Source organism: Hyla sarda, chromosome 4, assembly GCF_029499605.1.
Source record: "Hyla sarda isolate aHylSar1 chromosome 4, aHylSar1.hap1, whole genome shotgun sequence".
Classification (NCBI taxonomy): domain Eukaryota; kingdom Metazoa; phylum Chordata; class Amphibia; order Anura; family Hylidae; genus Hyla; species Hyla sarda.
The window spans coordinates 16,507,425-16,523,686 of record NC_079192.1 but is presented as its reverse complement, the minus strand read 5'-3'; the positions used below and the strand labels follow the sequence as shown (position 1 = coordinate 16,523,686).

At 47.0% G+C, this 16,262-nt stretch overlaps 1 protein-coding gene across 1 annotated transcript in view; it reads left to right on the top strand.

Moving 5' to 3' along the window:
- LOC130367287 (extracellular calcium-sensing receptor-like) overlaps positions 1-16,262 on the top strand; it is a 55,777-nt gene that overhangs the window by 36,682 nt on the left and 2,833 nt on the right. Inside the window, exon 6 of the mRNA XM_056569692.1 lies at positions 5,628-5,751. Coding sequence (XP_056425667.1) covers positions 5,628-5,751 — 124 coding nt within the window. The remainder of the gene's footprint in view (positions 1-5,627; positions 5,752-16,262) is intronic.

Below are 16,262 nucleotides of genomic sequence, written 5' to 3'. Positions count from 1 at the left end.
AGCTTGAACACCCCACAGGTGTTTGATGACTTTTCATTAAAGTTGGATGTGTAAATGATTTTTTTTCTCTCAAAAATGCTGGTTTTCCACAAAACGTTACATTTTGTAATAGGAGAAAATGCCGCCCAAAATTTGAAACCCCATCTCTTCTAAGTATGGAAATACCCCATGTGTGGACGTCATGTGCACTGCGGGCGCACTACAATGCTCAAAAGAGAAGGAGTCACATTTGCAAATTTTGCTGAAATGGGGGGGGGGGGGCATGTCACATTTTAGGAAGCCCCTATGTTGCCAGAACCACAAAATAAAAAAAACACATGGCATACTATTTTGTGTATATGTGTGGGGCGGGAGTATGAAGTGTGTGTGCTTGGTGTAACTTTATCTATAACGATGTGTGATTAGAAATCACTCACCGTTATATGGGGGAAAAAAACTCTGTGGCCCAAAAAAATGGGGGGGCCAAATGCAGCGCCCTGAACCCCTAATAGGAACCGAGTCATGCTGAAAAAACTGCGGCGGACCCTTGAGGACCTATTAGGGGGGAAGGTGGGGACATTTTTTTAAAACTTTTTAAAAACTTTTTTCCCAGTCCTACCTGTCCCTTTAGTGTATTCTTTCCCTGCTCTAAGAAGGGGTCTTCTTCCCTGAGGGGCTCCGATCTCGGCAGAGGGGGGGGGGGGGTCCCTGGCTCCTTCTTGCAGCTCTGCCCCCTGACTGAACTCAGTAAGGCGGCGAGAAGAGGTCATTAACCCCTCCCCTGCCGGCTGCTATTGGACGGCCAATAGCAGCGATCCTGGGTGGGTGACGAAATCGCCACCTCCCCATAGATACAGGAGGTGATTTGGGGTGTGTTTTACACCCACGATCACCATGTATCTCCGGGTCAGCGGGTCATCCGCATCACCGGAATCACTGCAAATCGCCGGTGTGAATTCACGGAGATTTGCGGCGATCGCCGACATGGGGGGGGGGGGGGTCTGATGACATTTGTAACATTGGGGGTCTTATGACATGGGCATTTGGGCATTTGCGCGGGTGCCTGCTGATCGATATAAGCAGTCACCTCGGTCCGGTCCCCGCCGTGGCATGCATTGTATGTCTTGGGGGGGGGGGGTTAAACTGGGAAAGGCACTGGTATAGAAGGATCTGGGGGACTTGTAGATTATAGACTGCAGAATAGTATGCAATGTCAGGTAGCTGCTTCTAAGGTCAGCAGGATATTGTATCAAAAGGGATATGGACTCAAGGGACTTCCTAAATGTCGCATTTAGGAAGCCCCTATGTTGCCAGGACAGCAAAAAAAAAAAAAAAAAACACATGGCATACTATTTTGGAAACTACACCCCTCATGGAACATAACAAGGGGTACAGTGAGTCTTAGCACCCCACAGGTGTTTGATAAATGTTCATGAAGTGGGATGTAAAAATGAAAAATTAGATTTTTTACACTAAAATGCTGAAGTTACCCCAAATGTTTCATTTTCACAATTGGTAAAAGGAGAAAATGTCATTGTTAATTTGTACATACATTTCTTTGGAGTAAGAACATATCTCATATCTGGGAGTAAACAGCATGCACACCAGTCTCAGAGGAGCAGGAGTGCATTCAAGGGCCTTGAGTTTCTGCATTGCTGCCTTTGGAGCCAGAACAGTGGGACCCCCCCTCAAGGGGCATTAACTGGGGTACACTAAATAACTAAAACGGAATACAGTGGGACATAAAATTATAAAACAGGTTATGTCCCTAGAATGATGACCCGGAGCATAGCCAAAACAAAAAAATATGCCTACCCCAAACCCCATGCTCTGATTCATCATTCTGGGAATGTGATGTGTGTGGCCATCCCTAACCTGTTGCAACAAAAAAATCCCCAATGATTGTGACTCTGTAATACCCCCAGAGGTCTTATCATTTTTTAATTTTAATTTTTAATTTTTTTTAGATTTGGTGGTTTTATGGTGTTTCAAATTTGGAATGTACTCTGGACTTGGTACAATGGGGTCAAATTATGGAAAATGAAAATGAAAAGGGAAAATTTAGTACTGCATGGAAGTGTGATACTCCCTGCAGAGGGCCGGATGATCAGGCCAAGTGTCACACTGAGTGGTGGTATCCTTCCGTATCCCCATCTTGTGACACACTCTGCATTTTTTCTGGGATTGTTCCTTCTTTCCAGTGTGGGGGACTTCACCTGGAAAGTGTTGGCCTGTAACGATCCTGGCACCTATAACTTAAGTTCATTGGGAAGTCCGGCCTGCTCTTTCCCGGTCTCCAAAGATCAGGACCTTTAGGACTTCTTCTTGGAACTGAAGGTATGTCCCTGTGTTGCCAGCTTACTGGGACAGTACAAAAGAGTTGTACATGGCAACCTGTACCATGTAGACCGCAACTTTTTGTACCATTACCGTGTCATTTCCGCATGGCCATGTATGGCTTGAGGACTTGATCAGAAAGATCAACTACCCCCATATACCGATTGTAGTCCAGAATACAATTGGGCGTGAGGACCGGTGTTGTGGTACCTAGCACAGGGACAGGTGAGCTGCCGTTACCATGAATTGAGGTCAGCATAATGACATCCCTCTTATCCTTATACAGGTTTTCATGGGTAAGGGCACGGGACTCACCCTTGGGCATAGGTTTCTGGATCAAATTTAGAGCGAGGCCTCTCTGATTTTTCCGCATGGTCCCACAAGCGGACGTGGATCTGGCGGCAAGGGATGTGAACAGAGGGATGCTGGTATAAAAGTTGTCCACGTACACGTGGTAACCCTTATCCAATACTGGGTGCACAAGGTCCCAAACGACTTTCCTGCTAACACCCAGAGTGGGGGAACAATCTGGGGGTTCAATACAGGAATCTCGTCCCTCATATACTCTAAACTTGAGAGTGTACCCGGAGGTACTCTCACAAAGTTTGTAGAGCTTCACAACATACCGCGCCCGCTTCGAGGGAATATACTGGCGGAATATGAGTCTTCCCTTAAAACTGATAAGAAACTCATCTACCGAGAGCTCCCTGAGGGGTAAGTAGGCCTGCAAAAATTTGGCCCCAAAGTGATCGATGACCGGCCTCACTTTGTAAAGTTGGTCGTAGGCGGGATCACTTTGGGGTGGGTGTGTGTGTGTGGGGGGGGGGGTTAGTATGTAGTGTGTGTGCTTGGTGTAACTGTATGGGGGGAAAAAAGCGCTGCGGCCAAAAGTAGGGAGGCCAAATGCAGCGCCCTGAACCCCTAATAGGGCCTGGATCACGCTAAAAGAGCACGCAAAAAAAAATTGCGGCGGACCCTTTAGGTCCTATTAGGGGGTCAGGGGGGGGGGAAATGTTTTTTTTACTTTTTTTACATTTTTTTTTTACTTTTAACCCTACCTGTCCCTTGCTGTACTCTGTCCCTGCTCTAACAAGGGGTCTTCATTTGTGAGGGGCTCCGATCTTCACAGAGGGGGGGGGGGTTCCTGGCTCCTTCTCGCAGCTCTGCCCATTGAATTAACTCAGTGGCTTAGCAGAGCTGCGAGAAGGGGCTGTTATCCCCTCCCCTGCCGGCTGCTATTGGCCAATAGCAGCGATCCTGAGGGGGTTGGTGACAAAATCGCCACCTCACCATAGATACAGGAGGTGATTGGGGGTGTGTCCTACATCCCGATCACCATGTATCTCCGGGTCACACGTGACCGCATCACCGGAATCGCCGCAAATCACAAGTGTGAATTCACTTGGGATTTGCGGTGATCGCTGACATGGGGGTTCAGATGACCCCCCCTGGGCATTTGCGTGGGGTGCCTGCTGATTGCTATCATCAGTCACCCTGGTCTGGTCCCCAGGAGGACTCCCGGCGGGGATCGAAATTTCCACAGGCGTACAGGTACGCCCTTGGTCCTTAAGTACCAGGGAGCAACGTCATACCTCTACGCCCTTTGTCCTTAAGTAGTTAAATGGTGGTTTAAGTGGTTAAATGTCTTTTCTGTCTGACCACAGTGCTCTCTGCTGACACCTCTGTCTGTCTCAGGAACTGTCAAGAGCAGGATAGGTTTGCTATGGGGATTTGCTCCTGCTCTTAAAAGTTCCTGAGACAGACAGCGGTGTCAGCAGAGAGCACTGTGATCATACAGAAAAGAACTTCCTGTGGAGCATACAGCAGCCGATAAGTACAGGGTTGAGATTTTTAAATAGAAGTAATTTACAAATCTGTTTAATGTTCTGATGTTCTGGCACCAGTTGATTAAAAAAAATTGTTTTTCACCGGAGTACCTCTTTAAGAGAGGTCAACACCATTACTGGCAAAAGGAAAAGTATAAGCTCCCCAGTGTCTTCTGCTGCTTCCAGACCAAGAAGTAAATAATAAAACAACTCCTATCAAAGTAGTAAGCAGTGATCTGGAAAAGGACAAAGGAGGGAAAAGCGAATGCAACAACAAAGGAGGTGTGGGAGAGGAGGCCTGGCAGGATTGCTGACAGGTGATGGCTTGCAAATTTTAGCCTGGTGGGCAACAATACAGCACTTGTCCACCTGTACATGGTTAAGATAATTTTTCCTGCATCATACTATTTCTATACAGGGACATGTGCCCCAGATTCCTTATAGGGGATGATCATTACACTACTGGCAGCCATGGCCTTAGTATCTACTGGGGCACCGGCCTGGGGGCATATGCCCCACTGTCCCCTGGCCCAACCCTCCTCTGAGTGCTGACTGCAAAGGGATGGAGAAATTAAAGGAAATAAGGAGAAGAAGAAAGTGAATGACATATAGGTAGAGAGATACAGGCAAAAGGGAAGGTGACCAGGTCCCTTTTGCCATTACTATAAAAGACTGGTACTGGTGTCCAAGATTTTCAAGTTAAACCTCTAGAGAAATAGATGTGGAAAGAGAAGAGGATAGAAAAAGAGGTTATAGAAGCAGGGCCAAAAAGTTGTTGGTAGAGTAAGTGATAGAAGAAAACAGTAAAGGAGATGGGGAGAAGAAACAAATTACGAAAGGAAAGAGGAAGAAGAGTGTGAAGAAAGAAGAGATGAAGGAGGGAAACATAGAGGAAGTAAAAGAATGAAGGAATGAAATGGGTGAGGAAGTGAAGCAGGAAAGGGAGTGAAGGAGGGAGGAATAGAGATGTAGAGTTAGAGTTGGCAGTAGAGTATTGTGAGAAGAAGAAAGTTCAGGTGGGGAAGAGTAGGAGGAAAAAAGAGAGTAAAAATGAAGTGACTGAGTGAAGGAAGGAAGGAGTGAGAGATTGAGTCATGAGTGAAGGAAGAAGTAAGTGACTTAGCAAAGAAAAGGAGCAAAGGATGGAGAGAGGAGATTGTAAGGAGTGCGGGGTGATAGACATCCTAGAAAGATGAAGAAAAGGAATGTAAGTGAGTAACAATTATCCTTGACCTTGATACTACACCCACCCCTTATTCACCTATAGAGTAAATTCCTGATTTCTTATATATTTTAATAAGATAATTTAATAATAAAATACAAAGTCACAAGTTGAATGGACACAGCTCTCCCTAGTTTATTCTACTTACTCCATTGACTTTTATGCTATGTGAACATTATATGATATCACTTATATGGAATCTAAACAAAGTGATTCAAACTTTCTAGTGATAATTCATAAAATGAAATGTTTAATGTTCCCAGGTCCCTTCCTCAGACTGTAGTGACAGGTGCATCATGGGATTCAGGAAGGCTCCTCTGCAGGGGAAACCGACATGTTGTTACGCCTGTGTTCCATGTCTACAGGGGGAGATCTCAAATCAGACAGGTAATATTCAGCAACAAAATATCTCTGGCTCCTAAAAGAAATTTTTTACCTTAACCCAAACTCCCTCACTCATTTCCAAAATTTAGAAAGGGGTTTTCTTAGGGTGATATTTCTTCTCAAATGGTTTCCAATACTTTAAATAAATACACTTCTTTAGGATAAGCCATCAATGCACCGTATAACTGATAGGGAACTACTGCAATCTACAGAACAAAGGGATTGTGTCAGTTACTGGTGCCGCCATAGATTTTTTTTTTTAAATACTTTTACACCTATCAGCCTTGGTTATTTAGTATGGGTGCTGCCCAGTAAATGATTCGCACACCTTTATCTCTGGTGTTGAAAAGATTTCCATGTCATGTTTTTTTTTTTTTTTTTTCACAGATTTTATTTTATCAAACAATCAATAACATACAAAAACTTTGGACATCATAATACAACAAATCCATATAACATAGTCCATGCAACTAGTACACAATAACAACTCCGAGACTCCCACCTCCCCTGCCGATGCAGAAAAAAATAATAATTACCAATTCTCCCATATCTTTTTATATCTCTGCATTTGTTTAGGTGAAGATTGAGCCTATATATTTTTTTATTTTATCCACCAAATTCAACCATTCCAGTACACTTGGTGCCCTAACAGATAGCCATACCCTCAGAATCAATAATTTCGCACAAAACCTCATTGACAAGCAACATATGCAAACCCCCTTGATATGCTTCTCCCAAAATTACTAATCTGCCTGTAAGGACTATCTGAGTTCTCAGTCTATTATTAATTTGATGCCCTACCTCTTCCCATTAAGAGGTTATTTTCCGACAATTCCATATAATGTGTATAAACTCTGCTTCACTCATTGCACATCTAGGACATGTTGAGCCTACATTGGGCCCCATCTTGGCCAGTAGTTTCGGGGATAGGTATGTATTATACAGAATCCGTAGTTGAGTAAAGCAAAAATTATTATTAATTGAAATATTGGGGATATTCCTCAAAATATTGTCCCAATGAGACTCTGAAAACTCTCCCAGCCACTTTGCCCAGGTTGCGCTATATTTCAAGTATATTTTCTTTTTATTTTCTTTCAGTAATAACCCATATATTATAACCATTATTTTCTTGCCATAAGTGTTCATCTTTATCAACTCTAACAATCTTGTTGCCATTGTGCCAGTGAAAGCGTTTCCTTGTGTGTTCCTAGCCTGTGTTCCAGACCTCCTGCCGTTGCCCCTGACTACGATCCTTGCTGCCTGCCCCGACCTTCTGCTACGTCCGACCTTGCTCTTGTCTACTCCCTTGTACCGCGCCTATCTTCAGCAGTCAGAGAGGTTGAGCCGTTGCTGGTGGATACGACCTGGTTGCTACCGCCGCTGCAAGACCATCCCGCTTTGCGGCGGGCTCTGGTGAATACCAGTAGCAACTTAGAACCGGTCCACCAGCACGGTCCACGCCAATCCCTCTCTGGCACAGAGGATCCACCTCCTGCCAGCCGGAGCGTGACAGTAGATCCGGCCATGGATCCCGCTGAAGTCCCACTGCCAGTTGTCGCCGACCTCACCACGGTGGTCGCCCAGCAGTCGCAACAGATAGCGCAACAAGGCCACCAGCTGTCTCAACTGACCGTGATGCTACAGCAGCTACTACCACAGCTTCAGCAATCATCTCCTCCGCCAGCTCCTGCACCTCCTCCGCAGCGAGTGGCCGCTTCCGGCCTACGATTATCCTTGCCGGATAAATTTGATGGGGACTCTAAGTTTTGCCGTGGCTTTCTTTCGCAATGTTCCCTGCACTTGGAGATGATGTCGGACCAGTTTCCTACTGAAAGGTCTAAGGTGGCTTTCGTAGTCAGCCTTCTGTCTGGGAAAGCTCTGTCCTGGGCCACACCGCTCTGGGACCGCAATGACCCCGTCACTGCCTCTGTACACTCCTTCTTCACGGAGATTCGAAGTGTCTTTGAGGAACCTGCCCGAGCCTCTTCTGCTGAGACTGCCCTGCTGAACCTGGTCCAGGGTAATTCTTCTGTTGGCGAGTACGCCATCCAATTCCGTACTCTTGCCTCCGAATTATCCTGGAATAATGAGGCCCTCTGCGCGACCTTTAAAAAAGGCCTATCCAGCAACATTAAAGATGTTCTGGCCGCACGAGAAATTCCTGCTAACCTGCATGAACTTATTCATCTGGCCACCCGCATTGACATGCGTTTTTCCGAAAGGCGTCAGGAGCTCCGCCAGGATATGGACTTTGTTCGCACGAGGCGTTTTTTCTCCCCGGTTCCTCTCTCCTCTGGTCCTCTGCAATCCGTTCCTGTGCCTCCCGCCGTGGAGGCTATGCAAGTTGACCGGTCTCGCTTGACACCTCAAGAGAGGACACGACGCCGCATGGAGAATCTGTGCCTGTACTGTGCCGGTACCGAACACTTCCTGAAGGATTGTCCTATCCGTCCTCCCCGCCTGGAAAGACGTACGTTGACTCCGCACAAAGGTGAGACAGTTCTTGATGTCAACTCTGCTTCTCCACGCCTTACTGTGCCTGTGCGGATATCTTCCTCTACCTTCTCCTTCTCTACTATGGCCTTCTTGGATTCCGGATCTGCAGGAAATTTTATTTTGGCCTCTCTCATCAACAGGTTCAACATCCCGGTGACCAGTCTCGCCAGACCCCTCTACATCAATTGTGTTAACAATGAAAGATTGGACTGTACCGTGCGTTACCGCACGGAACCTCTCCTAATGTGCATTGGACCTCATCACGAAAAAATTGAGTTTTTGGTCCTCTCCAACTGCACTTCCGAAATTCTTCTTGGATTACCGTGGCTTCAACGCCATTCCCCAACCCTTGATTGGTCCACAGGAGAAATCAAGAGCTGGGGTACTTCTTGTTTCAAGGACTGTCTTAAACCGGTTCCCAGTACTCCCTGCCGTGACCCTGTGGTTCCCCCTGTAACCGGTCTTCCTAAGGCTTATATGGACTATGCTGACGTGTTTTGCAAAAAGCAAGCTGAGACTTTACCTCCTCACAGGCCTTATGACTGTCCTATTGACCTCCTCCCGGGTACTACTCCACCCCGGGGCAGAATTTATCCTCTGTCTGCTCCAGAGACTCTTGCTATGTCTGAATACATCCAGGAAAATTTAAAAAAGGGGTTTATCCGCAAATCCTCCTCTCCTGCCGGAGCTGGATTTTTTTTTGTGTCCAAAAAAGATGGCTCCCTACGTCCTTGCATTGATTACCGCGGACTTAATAAAATCACGGTAAAGAACCGCTACCCCCTACCTCTTATCTCAGAACTCTTTGATCGCCTTCAAGGTGCCCACATCTTTACCAAACTGGACTTAAGAGGTGCTTATAATCTCATCCGCATCAGGGAGGGGGACGAATGGAAGACTGCATTTAACACCAGAGATGGACACTTTGAGTATCTGGTCATGCCCTTTGGCCGTCTTCCAAGACTTTGTTAATGAAATTTTTCGTGATCTCTTATATTCCTGTGTTGTGGTTTATCTGGACGATATTCTGATTTTTTCTGCCAACTTAGAAGAACACCGCCAGCATGTCCGCATGGTTCTTCAGAGACTTCGAGACAATCAACTTTATGCCAAAATGGAGAAATGTCTGTTTGAATGTCAATCTCTTCCTTTCCTAGGATACTTGGTCTCTGGCCAGGGATTACAAATGGACCCAGATAAACTCTCTGCCGTCTTAGATTGGCCACGCCCCTCCGGACTCCGTGCTATCCAACGTTTTTTGGGGTTCGCCAATTATTACAGACAATTTATTCCACACTTTTCCACTATTGTGGCTCCTATCGTGGCTTTAACCAAGAAAAATGCCAATCCCAAGTCCTGGTCTCCCCAAGCGGAAGACGCATTTAAACGGCTCAAGTCTGCCTTTTCTTCTGCTCCCGTGCTCTCCAGACCTGACCCATCTAAACCCTTCCTATTGGAGGTAGATGCCTCCTCAGTGGGAGCTGGAGCTGTCCTTCTACAAAAAAATTCTTCCGGGCATGCTGTTACTTGTGGTTTTTTTTCTAGGACCTTCTCTCCGGCGGAGAGAAACTACTCCATCGGGGATCGAGAACTACTGGCCATTAAATTGGCGCTTGAGGAATGGAGGCATCTGCTGGAGGGATCAAAATTTCCAGTTATCATATACACCGATCACAAGAATCTCTCCTATCTCCAGTCTGCCCAACGGCTGAACCCTCGCCAGGCCAGGTGGTCGTTGTTCTTTGCCCGTTTTAACTTTGAAATTCATTTTCGCCCTGCCGACAAGAACATTAGGGCCGATGCCCTCTCTCGTTCCTCGGATGCCTCGGAAGTAGAGGTCTCTCCGCAACACATCATTCCTCCTGACTGTCTGATCTCCACTTCTCCAGCCTCCATCAGGCAAACTCCTCCAGGGAAGACCTTCGTTTCTCCACGCCAACGTCTCGGGATTCTCAAATGGGGACACTCCTCCCACCTCGCAGGCCATGCGGGCATCAAAAAATCCTTGCAACTCATCTCTCGTTTCTATTGGTGGCCGACTCTGGAGACGGATGTTGTTGATTTTGTGCGGGCCTGTACTGTCTGTGCCCGGGATAAGACTCCTCGCCAGAAGCCTGCTGGTCTCCTTCATCCTCTGCCTGTCCCCGAACAGCCTTGGTCACTGATTGGTATGGACTTTATTACAGACTTACCCCCATCCCGTGGCAACACTGTTGTTTGGGTGGTCGTTGATCGATTTTCCAAGATGGCACATTTTATTCCTCTTCCTGGTCTTCCTTCAGCGCCTCAGTTGGCAAAACAATTTTTTGTACACATTTTTCGTCTTCACGGTTTGCCCACGCAGATCATCTCGGATAGAGGCGTCCAATTCGTGTCTAAATTCTGGAGGGCCCTCTGTAAACAGCTCAAGATTAAATTAAACTTCTCTTCTTCTTATCATCCCCAATCCAATGGGCAAGTAGAAAGAATTAACCAGGTCCTGGGTGACTATTTACGGCATTTTGTTTCCTCCCGCCAGGATGACTGGGCAGATCTTCTACCATGGGCCGAATTCTCATACAACTTCAGAGTCTCAGAATCTTCTGCTAAGTCCCCATTTTTCGTGGTGTACGGCCGTCACCCTCTTCCCCCCCTCCCTACTCCCTTGCCCTCCGGTTTGCCCGCTGTGGATGAAGTGACTCGTGATCTTTCCACCATATGGAAAGAGACCCAAAATTCTCTTTTACAGGCTTCATCCCGCATGAAAAGGTTTGCCGATAAGAAAAGAAGAACTCCCCCCATTTTTGCTCCCGGAGACAAGGTATGGCTCTCCGCTAAATATGTCCGCTTTCGTGTCCCCAGTTACAAACTGGGACCACGCTATCTTGGTCCTTTCAAAGTCTTGTGCCAGATTAATCCTGTCTCTTACAAACTCCTTCTTCCTCCCTCTCTTCGTATTCCCAATGCCTTCCATGTCTCTCTCCTTAAACCACTCATCATTAACCGCTTCTCTCCCAAACTTGTTTCTCCCACTCCTGTTTCCGGTTCTTCTGACGTCTTCTCCGTGAAGGAGATTCTGGCCTCCAAGACGGTCAGAGGAAAAAAAAATTTCTTGGTGGATTGGGAGGGCTGTGGCCCAGAAGAGAGATCCTGGGAACCTGAGGTCAACATCCTAGACAAAAGTCTTGTCCTCAGGTTCTCAGGCTCCAAGAAGAGGGGGAGACCCAAGGGGGGGGGGTACTGTTACGCCGAGCGCTCCGGGTCCCCGCTCCTCCCCGGAGCGCTCGCAACATCCTCGCAATTGCAGCGCCCCTGTCAGACCTGCTGACCGGGTGCGCTGCGATACCTCTCCCAGCCGGGATGCGATTCGCGATGCGGGAGGCGCCCGCTCGCGATGCGCATCCCGGCTCCCGTACCTGACTCGCTCTCCGTCGGTCTTGTCCCGGCGCGCGCGGCCCCGCTCCTTAGGGCGCGCGCGCGCCGGGTCTCTGCAATTTAAAGGGCCACTGCGCCACTGATTGGCGCAGTTGGCTTAATTAGTGTGTTCACCTGTGCACTCCCTATTTATACCTCACTTCCCCTGCACTCCCTCGCCGGATCTTGTTGCCATTGTGCCAGTGAAAGCGTTTCCTTGTGTGTTCCTAGCCTGTGTTCCAGACCTCCTGCCGTTGCCCCTGACTACGATCCTTGCTGCCTGCCCCGACCTTCTGCTACGTCCGACCTTGCTCTTGTCTACTCCCTTGTACCGCGTCTATCTTCAGCAGTCAGAGAGGTTGAGCCGTTGCTGGTGGATACGACCTGGTTGCTACCGCCGCTGCAAGACCATCCCGCTTTGCGGCGGGCTCTGGTGAATACCAGTAGCAACTTAGAACCGGTCCACCAGCACGGTCCACGCCAATCCCTCTCTGGCACAGAATATCCACCTTCTGCCAGCCGGAGCGTGACAAACCTACAGTGTTGTAAGCACAAGCAATTGTCCTTATCCAAAATAAGCTTAACTATACGGGCCAGGTAATTTGAAGTTTGGGGCCGCGCAGCCCCCCTCCCCAGATTTTGCACACAACACCTCATATTTCAATCTCGGCCTTTTCCTCCCCCAAATAAAACGATTTAACTTCCTACTGAATTGATCGAACCAAAATTCTGGAATACAGACTGGAGACGAATTTAACAGAAAAAGAAGCTGGGGCAAAGTTATCATTTTTATCAGGGCTACCATATCAGCCATAGAGAGTGGGAGTTTCCCCCATACCTGCATCCTTTTCTCCATTTTCTTAACTAGGGGGTTTAGATTAACTTCCATAAATTTTTGCGGCTTGACTGTAATCTTAACTCCCAATTATTCCAAACTCTGTTCCTCATTCACTATTCTTAGTGGTACATCCCCTACCCCCAAACTAAACCCGATAGGCATAATATATTATTTCAGCCAGTAAATCTCCAACCCTGCATATTTTCCGAAATTTGCAAATAATTCTATAATTTCTGGCAAAGCCACTCTTGGGTCCTGTACGAAGAGAAGGAGGTCATCCGCATATAACGAAAGTCTATGTTCCTCGCCATATAATCTTAATCCCTCTACTGTAGATAGAGATCGAATCAAGTTAGCCAGGGGCTCTATATACAATGCGAAAAGGAGGGGTGACGGGGCAACCCTGGCGAGTCCCTCTACCTAGTACAAAACCTCTAGATAAATATTTACCACATATAATTCTAGCGGACGGGGATAGGTATAATAGTTTAATCTGAGCTATAAATCTTTCCCCAACCCCGACTGTCCTCAATACTTCCCACAGAAAGCTCCACTCCACCCTGTCAAACACCTTTGTGGCATCCAAAGACAGGATGGAGTGGAGCCTACCCTCACCCCTTTGAATATTCTCATATGTCCTTTGAATATTGGTAAATAAGCTTCTCTGCGGAATAAAACCAGATTGATCCTTATTAACTAAATTTCCAATAATGCGACTGAATCTCCTCGCCAAGATCTTAGCAAAGATCTTCGCATCAGAGTTCAGTAAAGATATTGGTCTATATGACTCAGCAAATAAAAAAAATTTATTCTTTTTTGGGATTAGTAAAATGTGAGCTTCTAACATGGATTTAGGGAGTGTCCCCCCCTTACAGGATTTATTAATTATATCTAAGATTATAGGGGCCAGTACATTGACAAATTTTCTATAAATACCAAAGGGCAATCCATCTGGTCCCGGGGCTGATTTAACTGGAGAGGAGAGAATAACTGCTCTCACCTCACTTAATTCTATGGGAGAGTCCAACTCCAAGCTCTCCTGAGGCGTTATTCTTGGTAAGTTAGCCTGTTCAAGGAAGCACTTACAGTCAGACTCCCCCACATGAATTTCCGAGGCATATATTTTCTTGAAGGCCTGCTCAAACACCTCCACTACCTTCGCAGGCTCGTTCACCAAATCCCCATTATTATCATATATAGATCCACTAATCTGGCTAGAACCCTGGGACTTAAGTAAGCGGGCTAACATGGCGTTCAGCTTTCCTCCCTCACAAAAATACCTTTGGCCTGCAAAGAATACCGTATTCTGCGCTTTCTCCCTTTGCCACATAGCCAGGATCCCTTGGGCCCCTTTTAATTTATTCAAATTAGCAGTGGTTTTAAGTGTAAAGAATTCATTTTCTGCTTCCCTAACTAAGTTAGTTAACGCCTCCTCTCTTTCCCTAAAAAACTTTTTTTTCTTATTAATTTCAAAGACCAGCAGTCCTCTAAAAAAAAGCTTTAAACGCATCCCAAACTACTCCAATATCGTCCGAGTTCTTATTTATTAACCAAAAGACCTTAATTTCTTCCTCCAAGAATTCATCCTTCCCAAGGGCTGTATGCCAGTGGGAGTTAATTCTTAGAGACAATTTGGGTTCCCTACCTTTCCCGGTCTCCAAATACAAGACCATTGGGGTATGATCAGCGATAGAGCAGGGATAGCATGGAATCTTTTTAACTCTATCCCTCACCTCTCTATTACCTAAAAATAAATCAATATGAAAGGCTGCTTGGTAAGAGGTACTAAAACATGTATATTTAGTGTAATCCCCATACAGAGCCCTCCATAGGTCCAGCCAACCTACTTCCTCCAGAAATTTACTAAGCATAGTCCTATTTGGTGTCGTAGATGTCCTGCCCACCCTATCTCTTGTGGGGTCAACAACTGCATTTATGTCCCCTGCAACAACAAGTGGGACGCCAGACCAAGACTGGAGAAATCGGAGCAACTCAACAAAAACCTCCAATGAGAATGGCAGGGGAATATACAGAAAAGCCAAAATCAATTCTACCTGATCAAAAAGACCATGTAAAAAAATATTTGCTAAAATCTATCTCCTTAGCAATAATCTCACAAGTAATAGATCTATGTACATAGACAGATACCCCGGCCAAATAGTTTGAGTACACTGCGTGAAATTCCTTACCCGCCCAGCGTCTAGCAACTTTAGATTTAGTTTCGTGCGTCAAGTGGGTTTCAAGGAGGGCTACAACTGCCGGGAGTGAATGGGAAATTTGATCAAAAATAGCACATCTCTTCATCTTGTCCGACATTCCCCTCACATTCCAGGAACAAATCCTTATCATCTATATAATGAGAGAAAAAAAACATCTGAAAATGCATCGGCGGAGTACCCACCCACCCCTAAACCCCCCAACCCCCCTTCCATCATTGTTCTCCTCACAGAGTTTATCCGTTGTTAATTTAACCAGGTCGACTTTGGTTTTAGTTTCGGGAACATCTTTTTCTATTGCCATCACCCTCTCTCTGATTTTATTAAGGTCATCCGGAATAAATGACACTTCAGTGGATACAGTCCTCAGCTGAGTAGCTAAATCTTTAAGTCCCAGATTGCACTGCTGTAGCTCCGCAAGTATGTTCTGTAAGATCTGTTCATTAGGCTGCTTCTCCCTCTCACTCTCTCCTTCTCCCTCTCACTCTCTCCCTCCTCCCGAGCCAGCACTTCATATCTTGAGTCCTATTGACTGAAGGAGAGGGACCTTTATTTTTATTAGTAACAGATGGGGAGGACCACAACTTGTCCAACTTTCCCGTACATGATTTTTCTTTATCCTTAAGGGGACTATTAGCCGGATTTCTTTTTGGTGCCATATCCCAAAAAGCCACTCCACGCTAGAATAAAGCCAGAGAGTACAAAAGGGAAAGCAAAATCAGAGGAGGGGGGCAGAAAATGGACTGTAAGTGTGCCTCATAGTTCCCTTTAGTCTTCCGTTTCCCAGATATCCAGGAGGTCAGAGCATCAACATAATAAAATACACACTCACATATCCTGATGTAACTTCCACGTAGCCAACGGTCCTCTGGAGCCTGTACAGGTGCAGCCTGAGTCAACCTGAAAACCAAGTGGAGGGGCATTTAAGCCACCCTGAGTAAAAGTGAGGCAAGGAGGGGGGGACAACAAAAGTAACTTCAAGAGGGGGTCTCCTGTCTGCCACCCAATGCCCCCCCCCAAATGCACTCCACAGAGTTTCCAGGGTAGACCCTGCCCCCCTCCCAATACCAACAATGGCGGCCTCCATTCACCCCACATGTCAAGCGCAGGGACCGTCCATCCAGCAGACCCGGTGCAAGTCCAGGAAAAGGGGGGGGGGAACGATAACATATGTGGCAACACAATGCATTCCAAGGTGTCCTACCTCAGTCCAGAGTCTCTCCCTGCGAGCGCCCACTCCAGCGCGGCAGTCCGTCCGGAGGCAAGTGCGCCAAACGCTGTGCACGGACACGTGAGACACTCACCATCACGTGACCGACGCACAACCCAGCGTAGTCTCGAGTCTCAAGACATCACCACCAGTCTCGCGAGAGACCGGAAAGCCCCCGGCACCCATCATCCTGGCAAAGAAGGGCACTCCAGGCATCTCCAAAGGGATCCGGCCCGTGGAAGCCGCAGCACACAGTCAGGGCGGCCACACGCCTCAAGTGCCCATCAAGCCCGGAGTCCATCGGTCCCAGGGGCCCGCCCAAACATCGGGAGGAGAGGTGAGGGGGAGAGGGCGGAGAGAT